At 41.4% G+C, this 17,867-nt stretch overlaps 1 protein-coding gene across 2 annotated transcripts in view; it reads right to left on the bottom strand.

Moving 5' to 3' along the window:
* Nucleotides 1-17,867, bottom strand: part of ADAM12 (ADAM metallopeptidase domain 12) — a 154,059-nt gene that overhangs the window by 45,484 nt on the left and 90,708 nt on the right. For both annotated transcript variants that reach the window (XM_072340304.1, XM_072340305.1), the window contains 6 exons: nucleotides 12,641-12,818; nucleotides 8,545-8,610; nucleotides 7,622-7,693; nucleotides 6,509-6,678; nucleotides 5,099-5,183; nucleotides 463-611 (listed from right to left, as the gene is read on the bottom strand). In XM_072340304.1, coding sequence (XP_072196405.1) covers nucleotides 463-611; nucleotides 5,099-5,183; nucleotides 6,509-6,678; nucleotides 7,622-7,693; nucleotides 8,545-8,610; nucleotides 12,641-12,818 — 720 coding nt within the window. The remainder of the gene's footprint in view (nucleotides 1-462; nucleotides 612-5,098; nucleotides 5,184-6,508; nucleotides 6,679-7,621; nucleotides 7,694-8,544; nucleotides 8,611-12,640; nucleotides 12,819-17,867) is intronic.

Below are 17,867 nucleotides of genomic sequence, written 5' to 3' on the forward strand. Positions count from 1 at the left end.
CAAAGTTCATGCAAAAACCAAAAACCTTCTCAGCGCAACACAAAGACTTTACAGAGAGTCTAATAATAATAATATATTTCCTGCACTGCTTTATTTCCTACAACAGTCGTCTCAGTCTTGGCCTTGAGACATCGTTCATTTCCTATTATGACTCCGATAATCTGTTGGCAAGAAGAGAGAGGCTGAAATCCTGATTCATCACTTGCAATGCAGTTTGGTTTTTAAGAAAAGCTTAACCAGCTGCTTATATCATTTTAGTCTCTCACACTGGTAACATGGAAATAGACAAGTACAGGGCACATGTCTTGCACTGATAACAAACATAATTGTTTCAACTTGAGGGGGATAACTGCAAAGAGATTTGATAGGTCTTGAAGTTTTTCATTTTTCCTTTGGAAGTACCTGAGACACAAAACCAAACTGTTTCCAACTCGAAGTGCAACAACACACCCTCACACTTACCCTGTAGAAGGATTCATGATGCAACCCCCTTTGTCAGTGGATGCTTTGCAGTTGCAGCCCCTCTCCAACGTATCGTGGTTCATCCCAAAATTGTGGCCCAGCTCATGAGCCAGGGTGACTGCTGCACCAAGAGGGTTTTCTGAATGATCCTTAAACAAATAACAATAAAAAATAGCGGTCAAGGTATGAAAGCATCTAAAAATACACAGTCCCATTCCAAGGTCCTTTTGCCTACTCCTCATAATGCTCTATGAGCTTACAAGCTGTGGTAATACTATTTTTAAATGCACTGAATTTAAAATCCATTCATGTACATATCAGAAGCAGATAGGGCCTTTCAGAGCAGCCTACCCGTCCCAGCGACTTTCTGAGCACACCAGATATTCAAAGGCCATCAGGCAGCATTGAACATGTGGCCCATCTCTTTAGTGAGGGCTTTACATCCCCCAGCTCAGACATGGCAGTGGCAGAAAACAGTAACTTAGATGTGGAGCACAGGAAAGGGCATTCATTTATAGGAGAGGATGAGTGTGATGAGGGGAAAACAAGAAGATCCATCCTGTCTAAATTACAAAGGAAGCAAGAGATTTCCCTTGGTCTGTTCAATTTTCATCATGCTGTTTCTTTAATGCCAGAAAGTCCAAGAAGAATTTTCAAGCCTTATAGGAAAGACAGAGGATCCTTAAAACCAGTTTTAATGGTTTTTTTGCTTTTAATTAAAGAACAAAGCAAGATGACATCTCCAGTGCCCTCCAGTTAACACCTATGAATATTCAGAATGCTCCAAGTGTCAAGATGGAAATATTAACATTAATCCCTGTTGAAATGCTGGATTTTTTGGACAACTACTTCTGAGAAATTCCCTGCACGGTCTGATTAAAGGCTGCTGATCAGACTGATATTTTGGCTGAACCACAAGTAAGAGACATTTCCACATCGATCACTTTCCTTGAGGGAAAAAATATCCACTGTACTCTCATAAAATCTTTCCCCAAAGGCATAAACATGTAATATAAATGCATGATCCACTATTTATCAGTCAGTAAATGGAATTACTGTGTACAGCTGCCTGCTCTAAAAGCATATATGAATATATTCAGTTTAAATAACTCTCGGTATCATCTAAGCCAATCTTCAGACTAAGAAGTGAAAGGTAAAAAGCATCTGTGACACCAACCATATACAAATGAAGCTCTTCATACATGACTTGGGGTATTTATTGGATATTAATCTGTAATAATCAGGAAAAGTATATACTGCAGAATGCCTACATACGGAGACGTCTCATCTAGATACTGGTCACATACAGATTGATGTATCTTTGTTCTTACGGCAACTTATGAAATACTTAGAGAATTCAGTTCACAATTGAATCTGGTGTCTTAAAAAGAACATAACCTCTCACACAACTGGAAAACAACCCAGGACTGGAGATTAAGAAAACAATTACATAATTCCACATAATTTACTGGCGAAGCAATGGATGGATGCCTTGAAATTATTGCTGTGTTGTCCAGCCTTAGAAATCCCTCCGAGCTGTGAACCAACCGCACAGATAACAAACTGAGATCAGCTCCTCCTGCTAGGCTCTGTTGTGTGTACTGCAAAGGGACTCTGCTCATCTGAGCACCTCCAGCGCTGGCAATTAAAAATAAAACTAAGAGCTCGCATGGTCCGCTTCAGAACTACAGCAATAAATGATCTGAAATGTAATTTGGGACTTGAATAAGCAAACAATTATTACGTCCCATGCGGTTCTCATTACTAGCTCAGATCCACTTGGAATGCAATTTTATCAGTTTCTGGAGTGGGTTTTTAAAACAAGGAATGTGATGTCTCAGCAACAGAGGTTATTTGAAGACAGCATAGATGGAGATTGTCAAAACAAACAGTAACATGTCCCCCACTTGATACTGAGACCACTTAAGTATTGCAACTACTAGAGAAACGAATAGCCCTCTGACTGACTTATTTCCACCAAGCTCTTTTTAAAGTGAACTTGAGTAGTAAAAGTCATTACCAAGCAGTTTCACAACCATTGTTAAGACATTAAAAGACGTTGCATAAAACATGCAGCTGCTTTCAGCTGAACTCTGCTCCATTTCAGTGGGATTCAGTTGAAACCTCAGTACCAAAATACTGTCACCTACAGCTAGAACAGTTTCATGCCCCAGTCCCTGTATTTTCTGAGCACGTTCACTCCATTGTAAGAGCATAAGTTTTCAAAAGTACAGCTTTAATTTCAATTAAGCCATTCATTGCCTCTGTTCCACGCTTCTTTAGCTTCACTGCTTGCTAAGGTCTATAGAAATCGGGTATGGAATTTAAGTGGAATTTAGACCTTATGGTAGACCTGGGTAACTGCAAAAAGGGTCAGGACAATCAGACCACGCATAGTCTGCTCTTCCCAAATTTACCTTCCAAAGCTTCCCATTTGTGTTCCTCATGCACTTACTCCATTGCTTCTTTCTGAACTGTTTTCAAAGCTGGGAACCCTCTGAGGTTGGATGTCTGGGGTGGGATGGCTATTATCGAATTATCAAGGCTGCTCATGACACGACAGCCTCCCACGTTAAAAGCCATTTCATTTGCACATCTTCCAGACTTAGAGCTTTTTGTCTGTCTGTATGTATCAGGACTTTTCTGTGCACACCTGAAGCAACCTTTGTTAATCAGGCAGGGTAAGGTTGGAAGCTGCCTGCTTGGGTTTCAGGGTGAGAATTTGCTCGGTTTGGATTCTGCACCTTATTGACTTGCTGGAAGAAGGAAAACATCCCTAGCTTTGCTGTGCATGCCTCAGGTTCATTTGCACCTCAAACATTTCTATTCACCAGGGTGGGAGTCTCTGGGAAACAAGGCGTTCCACTGAAGCTGCAGCCTGGTTACCATTTCCCCACAGACCCTGGGTTTCTCCTGGACATATGAATTAGTCTCTTCTCTGTCAGAGCCCTGGGAACACTTGAAAGAAACACTGATTCCTCTTTTTTGGTTACTGGAATGAAATGGGTTTGGTTTTTTTCCTATCTTGTTTTTGTTTAAACATCAGTTTCCAGAGCGAGGAGGACGGGATTTGCTGTAAAATACTGCAGCGTATTTTAAAGTTTTTGCTATAAGTTAAAAGAACAAACAGTCATTGTTAAGAGTATGACCAAGTGCAGATAAAGCCGAAGCAGTGACTGTTATCCAGAGGGAGGAATGGGGAAAATGGGGCTGGGTGGCTCATATGTGCCTTTGCCAAGAGTTGGAAGTGCATCTGCAGACTCCTGCAGCTTCCCCCTCCTCTCTGTCTCCTTTTCCTCTCAGCCTCAGGATACGCAACAAAAAGCTGGAACAAACACAGACTGGAGACTTGGTTTCTAAAGCCAACAACAGACTGAAGCCTTCGTATTTGCTACAATTTTGATGCGACTTTCTTCACCTGATTTCATTGTTTTCCCCAATCTTTCCTACTCCTCATCTCTCCTGCTCACCTCATAAATCCTCTCAGTCTGGATCATCAATGTATCCTATTCCACGAATGGCGTCTTGCCTGATTTTCTCAGACACCACAAAGGAGCTCTGCATTACAGGCCAGACTCAGCCTGGATGCTAGCTAAGAAGAAATGCAGAGGCTTCGAGGGGCTGCATCTCTAGGGCCACTCTGCTGTGTGGATTGCCCTGAGGCAAAGAGCTCGGTGTCTTGGGCTCCAGGTTGGCCCCATGGTGCTCTGAAGATCTGGGAGGTTTGAGACCATGCAAACACAGTGCATGGTGTGTTACTCACTGATGCAGGAGACAGTGACTAAATCAATTAGTGTGAGGGAAGTCCAGACTAAGACACAGAAAAAACCCAAAGATTTTCAGGACTTCCTGGCTTTCAGCTCTAGAGCTGAGCTGAGGCTACCAGCAGAGCCTATTAGTGGCCTGCAAGCTTTTGAGTACACATCTAATTTCACGTATTCACACTGAAAAGCTTACTCAATTCAAAACTGCTTTCCCCTCCCTTGCACAAAACACTGCTCAAAATTCAAACCATTCTTTTCCTTTTTTTTTCCCCCCCACAAAGAAAGTATCCCAGAACTACTAGCAGATACTGGCTAGGATGGTTGCTTGTTTGTTCCTCATGTCCAGCATCTAACAACACTACCTGTAATACTCTTTAAGAGAGATTTAGGTGGAATAAGTACTGCTATTGTTTATACTCATCTGGCAACATAACAAAAACACTGTGCTACAAAGATGGAAAGTAATAACTTACATAATGAGCTCTGTAAATACAGAATAAAATCAATATAATAAAAAATTCAGGACAGACTGTGGTTGCCTGTAACACTAGTATACTCCGGTGCATAACAAATAGATCCCCTGGTTCTCTTCCTTCGTAGCACCTCTTCATTTGACTTGATGACCAGAAGCAGAGGATTCTTGAAAGGAGGTCATGCTTTGTTTTCATGCCACATTTCAGTTTTATGTTTTCCACTATGCAAACTATGAGTTAAAACACTTACACTCGAGCTGCTTGTTGATATGGCTATTACTGAGACTGAAAATGTGACTAAAAGGAGCTGACGTTCTGGTACTGCATGCAGCACTACAACACTTGAGATCGCATTGCAGCAGCTGGGACAGGTTCCAGCGCTGTGCTTTTGCCACTTACCATGACGACCCCTCCAGACTGCTCTGCAGTGCACATGCTCATGATGGGCGCCATGCCAATGGTTGTCCCCTGGAAGTACACCCCGCTGCAGGAGGGAGGAAAAGGAAAAGGAGAATTGCAGAATCACTGCTCAGTGCCAAGATATCACCCTTATTATTTTAAGTCTTGTGTTTCTGCCAGCCTCATGTATCCCATTTCAAACGTGTCAGCTCCAGGCATTTGCAGGTTGAAAACAATGAAATGCACAGATTAGCTTTGCCAACTTGCTAAACTGACGGCGACAGAATCCCTGCTATGAGATCCATTTGATCACCATCCTTTGGATTTAGTTCTGCAATGTGACCATTTTCTTCCTTTTCCCCCCTTGATTGAAGTTGGGAATAGAAAGGCAAACATTAAAGTACTGTCACTCACTCAAGGAAGGGTTACTTTAATGCAGTGGGAAGTTTATATGCTACTTGCTGTAATACACAGCAGAGAATTTAGTTTTTGCAAGCCAAGTATGAATACACAGAGAGTAACCAAATGATTTGTGGCAGTTTGTATAAAGTCAGAATATAGATACGATTTGTAAAGAGAGCTCCTTTTGACTACTAAGTCTGCTTATAGCAGAGAGGATGGTTCACTGGTTGAAACGATACCTGGATAAAGACAGACTCAAGACTGAGGTGCTTCTCTTAGGATCACAGAATCACCAAGGTTGGAAAAGACCTAAAAGATCATCCAGTCCAACCGTTCACCTATTACCAATAGCTCTCACTAAACCGTGTCCCTCAGCACAACATCAAATAGTTCCTTGAACACCTGCAGGGTCGGTGACTCCACCACCTCCCTGGGCAGTGCATTCTATGATCCTATGAATGCATTCTGAATTTTTATTGAGGTCATTCTACTAAGGAAGAAGATTCAGATGACAGAGTAACAGAATGATTTGGGTTGGAAGGGACCTTTATGATCACCTGGTACAGCCCTCCTGCCACGGTCAGGGACACTTCCACCACACCAGGTTGCCCAAAGCTCCACTCAACCCAACCCTGAGATGTCTATACCATCTTGACAACAATATGCCCTCAGCTCTGCTGTAGTGGGGAGGGCAGGACTTCTTCAGTAACAGTTTACACAGAGATCACCTTAAACTGACTGTAAATTCACACCTGAAATATTTATTGGCTTATTACGTATCCAGACTTCCATGTCTGTTGTATCCAGGAAAGTTCTAGAAGTAATTGTTATTGCAGAGCTGAGGAAGCAGATTTGTCTGGAGCATCTGAAGAGCCCTGAAAAATACTTTCATGATAGCAGAGAGGAAAAACAGCCCTGAGGGAGCACAAGTGGCCATCCTGATAGCTTAGAAAACCTAAGAAGAATTGCTGAAATCCCAACCAATGTTATTCATTGTGTAAACTCTACCTTATTAGCTGTGCATTGTCATGGGGTTTACGAGGTAGTAGTTTTAGCTTTCTCCAGTCCAGAAACTCATGGAGGCTGGTGAAAGGGTCTTGAGAAATAGAGCACTTATCCATGTCGTTCCACACCTCCACTCCCACCAGGGCTACTCGAATGTTTAGTGGCCTATAGAACTAAACAGAAAACAAAAAAGATTGTTGCACTGTTGGATACTGTTACCAGAGCAGTAAATACTGGAGTTGCCACAAGGGGGGAGCAGGTGCAGCATTAGGGATGAAGCAGATAGCAATTTTAAGGTAGGAATAAAGCGGAGAAGGACTCAGGAATCGATCAAGTCAGGATTTGGCTGACAATCTGAGAAAAGCATATACTAGATCATTGTCTTGTTTATGTGCATTACAGCCATTTGGATAACGCTGCCATTTTCTGAGCATAATTTAAGCATGAAAGAGAAATACATCATAACATGCAAAATTAATTCCGAGCAGGTAACATATAAACGCCTGTCCTGCAGTAATAAGCCAGCCAGACAATTATGGAAGAGGTGGAGGTGTCTTCAGCAGCTTGTTTTTAATCACAAATGCTTCTCCTTGAGTTAGTATCCTTGAGAACTCGTTAAGTTCTGGTCTAAATTACACTTCCTCTGTCATTATTTCACTACCAGCACACGGGGAGCATGGGCTGGGGACAACAACCACTGCAGGAAGGAAAGGGTAGAAACATATGACTTGCTCCTACCTGTAAATTTTAGCTTCAAGCTACTTTTCTTTTCATATAAGGTATAAATATAAAGTTTTAGAAGCTTAATTTGTATTAATCATAGAATCCTAGAATGGCCTGGGTTGAAAAGGACCACAGTGATCATCTCATTTCAACCCCGCTGCTTTGTGCAGGGTTGCCAACCACCAGCCCAGGCTGCCAAGAGCCACATCCAGCCTGGCCTTGAATGCCTGCAGGGATGGGGCATCCACAGCCTCCTTGGGCAACCTGTTCCAGGGCTTCAACACTCTCTGGGTGAATACATACAAAGATTTTTCAACAAGTGCTGGAGATGAACTTTTCCTTCAGAAAGTACAATAATTTCTGAGAAAAGAGAAATCATTCTCATGTTCTTACCTTATCGACATAGTTTGCAATTTCTATCAGCCTCTGCTTAATTTTTTCCACATCCTTGCCTTGCCTCTGAAACTTGAAACATAGAAGATCAATGTTCTAGCAGCACAAGCAGGGTAGTGCCAAAGCAGCCACTCCACTATTAGTGATGTCTGGGGATTACAGAGCCAAGGGCCACTGGCATGCTCCTGTTGGATTTCATGGGGCGAACAGGATGTGCCTCAGAACACGCACAGGCTATGGAATGGGATTTTGCTTTTTCACATAAGGACTTTAAAATCCCCAAGTCTTATATTACAATCTGTCTGGGGCTGATGTTTTGTGGAAATGAAAAGGCTTTCCTGCACACTGCTTTGGCAGCAGAGCGATTGTTATTCCCTAACTAGCTGTGTTCAAGGAGAGTGAGAGACCATCACATTTGCAAGCGAAAATCAAATGCAAGTAGCAAAATGATTCAATCCAAGACTTCGCATCTTTGGTTGCCATTCAACTGACTGGAACATTTCCACAGCCTGTCCTGGCTCCTTGCTCTGAAGCCCTGTTTCCAAACTGTCAGGAAGGCTTCATGCAATGTGATGGTAAAGCACTACTTCAAAGGGAAATGCAGGATCACACAGAATTCTCCAAACAGTGACAGCCCTGTCAAGGTACAACCTGCTCATGGGCTGTGAATTTTCATTTGTCCCACTGACAGATACCCCAATTACCTGTGGGTGTCACATTTCTTATGAAATACTGCAAGAGATGTACAAAGAACTATCAGCGTTGCCCTACCTTCAAGGGCCTTCCATTGCTTAGCTCTATAGAAGGATGACATGTGAAAGCCCCAATATTTTTATTGGAAGCGCATTCCTTGTAATTCCATAGAAACCAAAATAGCTACTCACTTCCCACCTGTGTTTCCCACGTCCTTTTAAGTCTCTTACCTCACGATTATCCGCCACAATAACAAGCTCCACATACTTTGTTGTCTTCAGAGTCTCCCTCTTGTACTGTCAAAAAGAGATGAAAACAGCATTCTGTTGGGTTTTTGTAATCAGTGACCCTTGCAATCAGCTCTTCCCCAGTTCAACACAGTGCTTGTAAGAGGAGATTCGAAACACCTCAGATTTCCGGCCTTTCTTTTATCTACCACAACAGAAATAGTCTATGTGGTGCTTGTAGAAAAAAAAACCCACAAAACCTAAAAGCAAACAACCGAGATTTGATCACAAGGAGAAATATGATGCAAAGGACTGATCAACCCTTAGGGCTGCTGCAGTTGCAACCTTTGAATTATCTTTCCTTACAGGAGATTATTGTCTCCAGTGGAAAGAACTTTCCAAGGTACACTTAAGGAAATGATGAACTGACTCTATGTAAACATTCTGCACAAACATTACTAGGGAAAATGAGCCATGAAGGGATACTGAGTCAAGCAAAGGAGAGGTCAAGTGGCCAAACCGGGCAGCACGCCCAATCTCCATGCCAAAATTCAAGCAACTTCAGCAGTTGTATGACCTTCTAATGGCCACGATGCTCTTTAACCTAAAACACAATTGAACCTTTCAAAGCAAATGGTCTTTCCAGGCAAACTGCACAATCCCCTTTAAAACTCTGTCAGTACTGGATGTCACCATTCTGCCATATTTCACACTTCTCTTGATGCGCCCAAAACGTTTCTCCCTGCTATCTGCAGATTGATTTTGAATATCTAGAGGTAAGCAGAAGATGTAACTGTAAGTAATTCTAGTGTTCTAATGCTAAAAAACTCGTATTTGATAGCGCTACACAGCCTTCAAACTACAACGACAGGAAAATATTAATTTCCATTTAGAGAGAGCACTAGAAGCTATCATCAGTGAACTAAGAATCAGCAGCACTTGATGGGGTTAGACTTACTACGGCTCTGGCAAATGAGCACATGTAGATATTCTTATCACTTCTCTTGGTACTGGGTACTCTGCCATCTTCTTTTGCTCTACTGGACACAACCATCACCATAATGCAGGCATGATGCATGCACGGACCTGGTGTTTCCTTTGCCATGCAGGTCATCAGGCAGCAGGACACCCAGGAGCCAGAACATCCCCTCTGCAGCTTCTGTACCAGCAGCAAATGGGGTGTGAAGGGTCTCAGCAAAGCTTGATTCACCCCTCCACTACACATCAGACGTGAATGAGATGTTACATAAGGCAAATGACTTGTGTGGGTTTAGTTTGTGACAGAGCTGGTCCTTCAGACACTGAATACCTGACACAAACCCAAAGTTTATTATGCAGTCCTGATTAGAGATGTAACCCTAAGATGCCTCTGGTCTTCTAAATGAAGAGTGAAAACTGAGATGTCACCCAGGTGCAAGTATATAAGAAGGGCCCCGTTACCCCAGTCAGTAAGCCACTCATTTTTCACACAAAAGTAAAGTTATTTGGACTGAAGAGAGTTAGCCTGAGAGAAATTGGCTAGCAGGGTATAATAATATGAGCCTCTGATGACTGATTTGCATAACGAATCCATCCCTGCGATGTGCCCAAAGGCTATGTGTATTCCTTGGATATGATATTTATTTATAAGATGTACCTAATTATCGCTTCTTTCACTGTCTGAAGCCAACTGCATCAACACACAATTCACTGCCTGATTTAATCACTCAGAATTAAAATGAAGAGTCAATAATACGGCCGTGACAGAAATACACGAGGAGAGACAAGGTACTTTTTACAGCTGATTGCTGTCCTGCTCCCCTGCTTCTTCAATACCTGATCTTACTGCAAAACTGCTGTCCCATAACACCATTTATTTCCAGTCCTTCCCTGACTGGGAACTGGCTTAGCTTGGACTCACAGTGCAATCTTGCAGCCTTACCCTTTCTCTGTGATCCAATTCACAGATCAGCTGATCTGTGATCCACCAGGACCACTGGAATGGCTATTTTGTGTGGCTACAAAGAAAAGTGAGGCCCCCGCATTATAAAATGTCTCAAAATTTACAGATTCACAGCCCTAATGGAGAAAAGTGTGTCTGCCCACACCTGCTGTGCCGTCTGACTTGATCTATCAAACCTCATATTTGGATCTGGGAAGCTGAGTCTATTGTTTGCTCCATCATTTATTCGCGCGTAAATCTAACCCAAAGGCTAGTCTAAATTTGTGCTACATTGATCCAACATTTCAGCTCTGCTCAATAAGCATTTCGTGTATCCAGATGTGTGAAAGGTCAGCGAAATAAACTAAAAACTACCTCAAGCCTGCCAAGAAACCTGAAATTTTCATTATGCCCTAAACCCAACACTGGATTTGCGCTTACTTCCGTGACCCAGTATAATGCGGAGCAGCTTCGTGCCTCGATCATTTGCAATTCATCATTATTCAGTGTATCCTGACAGTCTGCTTAGTTGATGACAACACTGAAATGTGAAAATTCAGTCCGCATATTACGTTTGACAACTTTCAGAATTCATACATTAAAAGTGTATCCAGCAGACTCATTACAAGCATTTTACCCAACCCTGTGATGTGGTTGGTGACAGGTTTCATATTTATGTCCGGTGAACCATTGCAACAATATCTTTCAGATATGTAAGGTGAATTCTAACACATAGTTGAAGCCATCAACAGAATGGGAGAACCACGAGGGTAATAATGAAATTGTTTTGAATGTACCAGATAGTTATATGTATGCTTTCCATTTCAGTTGCCTGGCATTACGCTGATTGCCTCTGCAAACTTCACTTGCGTGACCCAAACATTTTGAGGAAACCTAAAGATGCAAAAAGTGCATTGCCACACACATCAAATCATTTGAAAATACAGCTTTTAGGGTGTGAAACGCTCTAGCTTAGCGTAGAAAGCTGCATATGAAGCTTCATTGTTAGGAAGCCCTTTTTGGTAGAGCTGCACTTTTAGAAAGGCAGGCTGGAAGGCCATGGCTTTGTTCTGCTATCTCATGTTTTCCAGAAAGAACACAAAGCTCACGTCACAGATACATTAATGATATTAACGAGCTTTGATAGGGAATACTGAAGAAGAAATCATAAACTAAGATTACGCAGATTAACGTCAACACTTCCAACCTACACACGTCACACACACAGAAAAATGCTTAGTCCATAAAGTTGCATCTGTAGCAGGTAATGCAATATATATATTCTTTTAAACAGAAAGAAATTTGGACAGATCATGCTTGATATTCCCAAAATATAAAACAATTTAACTCCGCTACATAACTAAAATCTGGAAATGCCATTTAGGTTGCTTTCCTTCACAATTAACTTGATATACGGACTTAGGAATACCTGTAACTATAAAACAGAATGTGACATTTAGTGAATTATGAGGTCAGAATTGTATCACTGTATGATTTCTGGACATCTAGAACAGTCTTTTCTACAATCTCCATCCAATCGCCATATTAATTTGTTACACTATTTCTTCTCCCTGGTTTTCAGTTCATCTTCTACTGTTTCCATTAGTGAGATGCATTTCACATTAAGTGCACTCCTTACATAAAAACAACTGCAATAACACATCTGTAAGATAATATTGTGAGAATTTGTTTTGTCTGCACAGGATACTTTCCTGTAATAACGCATAGGTTCAATTTGGTTTTAAAACACTATTCTCAAAGCATCACAGCTCTCGTGTTCTTTTCCACCTTGGCTGGCCAAGAACTTTTCCAGACATTGCTCAGTGTTCTTATGGGGTCCTAAATTGTTGCTATAATCATACATGAACCAAAATATATTACCATGGTAGTATGAAACTTACCCTGTGCTATCTCATTACCAAAAAGAATGAGAAAAAGCAATAAGGGAGCGAGAAAAAGTAATGAAGCTTAAGCAAATCTTATAAGCATATGCTCAGCTTTAGGCACGTTCTTAAGCATGTGTCATCAACAGAAGCTGACTGTGTGGTTTAGTAGTCTGCTCAGTAAGGCTATAGGAAATGAGTCTGGAAAAGAGAGCTAATGGCAGACAAGGTTATGAAGACGCTACCAGGAAGGTTCTTAGCAAACCAGAAACATAAAACCACAGCATGCACCTACCCTGCCGGCTTGAGAGCGGTGTGATTTGTCAGCAGCCCTCATGGCAGAGATGTCCAGCTGGTGGCCACAAGACCCTGGAATTATTTCCAAGTTCTCTGCTCGGTAGATCTTGTGTTCATTTGTAGCACCTTCTATCGGCTCCAGAACGTAGCTTTTGTTTCCAAGCACAATAATTCCCCTGTTACGTAAGACAGCAGAGTAAGATGCACTGCTTTCAAGAACAAACCTATGTTTATCTTCAACAAGGTTACAACAAGCTTTAATAACAAAGGAATACGAGGAAAGCAAAACGCTGATTTACAGTATCATGGTTGGGTGGAGCAGGAAACATCAAAGCGGCATATTTGTCATTACAGCACACTACACCTTACAAGAAACTATGGCTCAAAGAAAATTTTCCCTCTTCTGAAGTGTCGTGCTGTAGAACAAAATTACATTTGTGTTTTATGTGTTTTCCATTCTCCCAGTGATGCATTGCCATTGCTGACTAGAGTAACGACGCGCGTGCTTCTGAGGGCCTGCTGCAAACAGGAGTGAACAAAAGTGTGGTGAAATGGTTTTATAAGAGAAGGTACGGAGCGAAAGAAGTTGTTATGATCTGCAGATACCTTTTAAACCAAACGCTGATGCAAGCATCAAACCTGCCAGACGAAAGAGGCACTGGAGTATGAAAATGGGTTATTAAACACTGCACCGTGGGGCAGTAAAATGAAGTTTAGAAATATTAACTAAAGGATTCCTGTTTAAAATATCTTATTTTCCAAAAATGTAATTTTTACCACAAAACCATCTGTTGTGTGAGGAACCCAAAGGACTCCTACTGAGAAATGCGCTCCTATCACATTACTGTCAGCTGCCGTGTGCAAAGAGGACATCAGGATGGCATAATACCATAGGCTAACTTTACAGTCATCCTTTTTGAGATCTGTCTGCAAGATGAAAGCATTTAATATTCAAAGTCTGACTTAGAATTGTCTAGCTTGTATCCTGAGCACTTACTGTCAACTCAAGATGGTCTTTGCTCCTCTATCAAACGGAATATTGAGTTTTCTTGAGCAATTACATGAGCAAAAAAAGGCATCCTTTAAAATCCTTTTATTTTTAACTTCTTGTATTGAAAGATAGAATGAACAAAGTTCCAATCAATTAACTCAAACTTTGGTTTCAAGCGGATGGTCCATTTGTTACCAAACACCCTTAGCACTGGTTCACCCAAGCCAACAAATAACCATTTCATGTGAACTACAATATCTAGATGTCCAAGGTAAAAACAAGACTGGCAATCCATAGTATTCAAAAGGCTGTGCAAAAGCATTCACAGTAAGACCTCCAACAGAAGGAGAGCGCTGTAGTGATTTGAGCCAGGAGTCAGGCTCTGGTAATCCATCTGCAGCTTTCTTAGTACCTTTGGCAAATCAGGTAAGATGTATGATATACCCATCACACAGGCATGCTGTGTGTGATGGATGAGAGCTGGAAATGCAAGACTGATTTATTACAGAGACCCCTGTAGCAATAGCTAGGATATGCGATAGCACCAATGACATATGAGGACCTACAAGCAGGTTGTGCTGTGATTCACTAACCTTACAATCTGCAGTTCTAAGAAATTATTTTAAGATCTGCCTTTTTCCTTGAAGAATTTAGGAAACTAGGACAACATATTCTCTTTACTCCAATAATCAGCAACTCCGCAATCAGCATCATCAAGTAAGGGTTGTTGTTTTTCCCTTGTGCCATAAATTATTCAATTCTGGAAGCTTCTGGAACCAGCAGTGGAGGCAGAAATCCATTAGTCACTACATGAAATGGGCCAGCCTGACCATCTCCCTTTATTAACAGCTCTTAAACAGCGGGAAACCACAAAGGTTTTTTAATGTTAAACTTCATCCCTCCTAGAACCTTAACTTTAAAAATATATATACACATGTAATTTTCTTTAACTATTTGCATTGAAGATGGAGAGACTTAATAGCATCCTTTTTCTGGATAAAGCTTACTCACCCTTTTATTTTCTTCCCTTCCCCCCATGATTGCTGGGTTTCCAACACATCCTTTGTAAACTCAGGCACTGCCTAAAGTAACTCATAACCCCTTGTTTTCTCTCACTGGAGGGCATACAAACACATGAACAGACACCAAAGCAAATAAGTGCTAAGACAGCCTATTCAACTTGCCACTCCTTTACAAAAAGGAAACTCCCATTCCTTTAAGAACAGTGCCATCCTTTGCATATGAAGCAATCCCATGGTAAAAAAAAGAAATCTGCAGTTTTGGCAGAAAGGAAAGAATAGCTTTAATTTAATGCATGTTTTTCCTTTGAGTACTGCCTGTGGGACACCTTCACCCAGCTTGTGACCATCTGTAATAAGACAACAAATATCAAAAATGAATTCTCTTGGCCAGCTCTGGTTTTTTGCTCATTTTCTTTTCCAATAATCACATTTTCCCCCTTGATCATTGCCAAGCACAGCACTTACAACTGTAACTAGTCAAAAAAATAGTTGGTTTCTTTCTCTTTTGGTGTGGCAAGATCTGATAAAGGACACTTACACCAGACTTTCATTACTGAGAACTTGATTTCAATTGAATAGAAATCAGTAATACCTTTTTTTCCTTATATTTTCCTGTTTCAATTAAGCCTCTGTTTTGGTGGCTCTCCTGTGCTCCTGAGTCAGCCCATGCTCCCCAATGACCAAGGGGAGCAACTTCCTCTTCTCAGCACACATTAACAGTAAATAATGCAATGCTTCTCAAAAGAAACAAACACAGTACACTGAACTAGAAAGTCCCAGTCAAAAACAACACCAGGAACCCCCAAGGTATTCCAGCAACTCCATGTATTCTTGAGAGGCATCTACGAGCAGATAAAAGACCAATTCCTCAGAAATCTGTGAGATTTCCACTGTTATCTCAACAAAAGATTACCAGAATTTCCAAACCTAAAGATACTGGGGGAAAAATGCAATATAAAATATGATTTTTGGGTCTCCAGTCATCTAACCCACAGTACAGTGTTTGCTCCAGTCTTATATGATACCGATACTGAAAACTCAAAAAGATCTTCAAAAACAGTTGAGCAGGAAAGATGAGTCAATTCAGCTCCCATCTAAAACAAACAGGCTCTCCACCACCGGTAGCAGAGAGGGGGAAATATAAAATCTATATTGTGCCGCATGTCCAGACATAGTTCATGGGCTTCAAGCCAACTGGAAGCAGCTTCAGTGCAATGCTGAGCCCAAGCTGATATTTCACTCTGCCTCTGAGCAGGGTTTGAGCCCTGCTCACGTCTGGAGCTCAGCACCAAACAAACCACATCCTCACTGCTGCAAATCAGCTCATATTATGAACTACTCATTGGTATTTGCCTATTACATGCCATTACATGACAAATGGACACGTGGGGATGGATTATGATGGGAGCTCTCGCTCCGTCTCAAGGCAAAAGAAATTAAAGCATACCTTCAGTAACTAACATGTTATGAAGCGCTGCTTACCTTGCAAAGAATATCTCATTTAGGGAAATGTAATTTGATGGAATAAATCCTCTACTTAAATCAGCAATAAATGCAAATGGGATTTTTTTTCCCCCCTCTTAAAAAGTAGGGAAAAAAAAACCCAAACCAAAACAAAACCCAAGGCAAGGCCAGTCGTGTTTCATAAATCAACAGGCTTTAGGAAATCTCAAAATATAAATGGGATTTTTCTTTCCCAACTTGTCAGCAGAAGCAAAGGCCCAGCCAACATAAACCATCAATGCATACTTGTCTGAGAAATTGTGATGCTGAAGTAAAACTTGGCTAGGACAGCAATACATGAAACCGTGATAGATTATTCTGCTGCAGTGTTAGGAGAAAGTTAAGTAAATCAATAAATCTGATATCCATGAGTGCAATTAAACATTTGGTTTTAATGAAGCTCAAAGTTATGCTCATTGCTAAACAATAATAATAAAAAGCCCTATTACCACTGGAATGTAGATGTTTTCAGCCTGTAAGAAATTAATTAGACTAGAGGGCTGTCGTGCTCCACACCACATACTGACACTGAGTTTGCCTCCATCCTCACTGAAAGACTATGCAGGACTCCTGTGCTACTTAAAAACCTACAGGTCCTTTACTTCGTAATTAATACTGCAGCTTCAAAAGTAAAGGGTCGGATCCCACTGCTGTGCCACAGAGTTCAATGAGTTTTAGCCACACAGATAACAGAAGCGGAGCCTTCTGGTCCCAGAATATTGCGCTGATGCCTGTGATGGAGATGTGGCAATGATGTGTGTCAACATGTGTGATACCAGAAGGTGATCTGAGAAGGGACGGGCCATTTCTATTTGTTTTTCCTGTAAATCCTATATTCCCAGGACTTTGTCTAATGAGTTTCCAGGCACGTAAGCAGGCAAACAAATAAAAGGGGGAAGAAAAATGGAAGTAGTGGATAAAATCCTCACTTTTAGTTTGGTTTAATTAGTTGCAGATGAGCACAATTGGGATAAGTAAATAAAGTGGACTGTTTTTCTAATAGGTTAAGTGGTCTTTAAATATACTCCAAAAGGCTTGGCCATTTTTTAGCTTTAAGAGACTGGGAAATACAGAGAATGGGAGCTGGACTCCAGAAACAGAAACTCCTGCATCCGTCACTGCTCTGCAGACAGCCTTGGCCAGGCAATTCTCCTCTTTCTGTGCAGCAACCCAGCTGCAAACAGGGTGAATTTCAGTAACCACACACAGTAATGATCTGCTGAGGGAGGACATCACACGAGGCTCCAGTAATACTGCTACGCTGCACATCAGAATTCTATTAAAATAGCAGGCCTGACCCACATCAACAAAGGCCAGCATCTCCAAGGGAGGTCAGAGCAGTAGCATTACTGCTTTACATACTGCAGCAGTGGTAGAGGTGCTCTTGCTCAGACACATCGTTAGTCAAATACACGTTTTCTTCCAGCCAATGCCTTTCATTAACCTGAAAATATATTCTAGAGCACCGTGTCAAAAATGTAGTCATACCCAGAGAATACTGTAGCATGCACTTAATCCTTCCTCAGCACGAGACAGACATGCCCAGAGTGAATGCATATTGGTCTGCAAATCTGATGCCTGGAATTTAAGCAAGGAGATACTTGAATCAAAAGCGATAATGCAATTCCATGTCCAACATTTGGGTGGCAAGAAACAGTAATTGTGTTATCAGAGTAAGTGTCACTTTTGAGTTCAATGGGGAGTGTGAC

The sequence above is a fragment of the Excalfactoria chinensis genome, chromosome 6, assembly GCF_039878825.1.
Source record: "Excalfactoria chinensis isolate bCotChi1 chromosome 6, bCotChi1.hap2, whole genome shotgun sequence".
Classification (NCBI taxonomy): Eukaryota; Metazoa; Chordata; class Aves; order Galliformes; family Phasianidae; genus Excalfactoria; species Excalfactoria chinensis.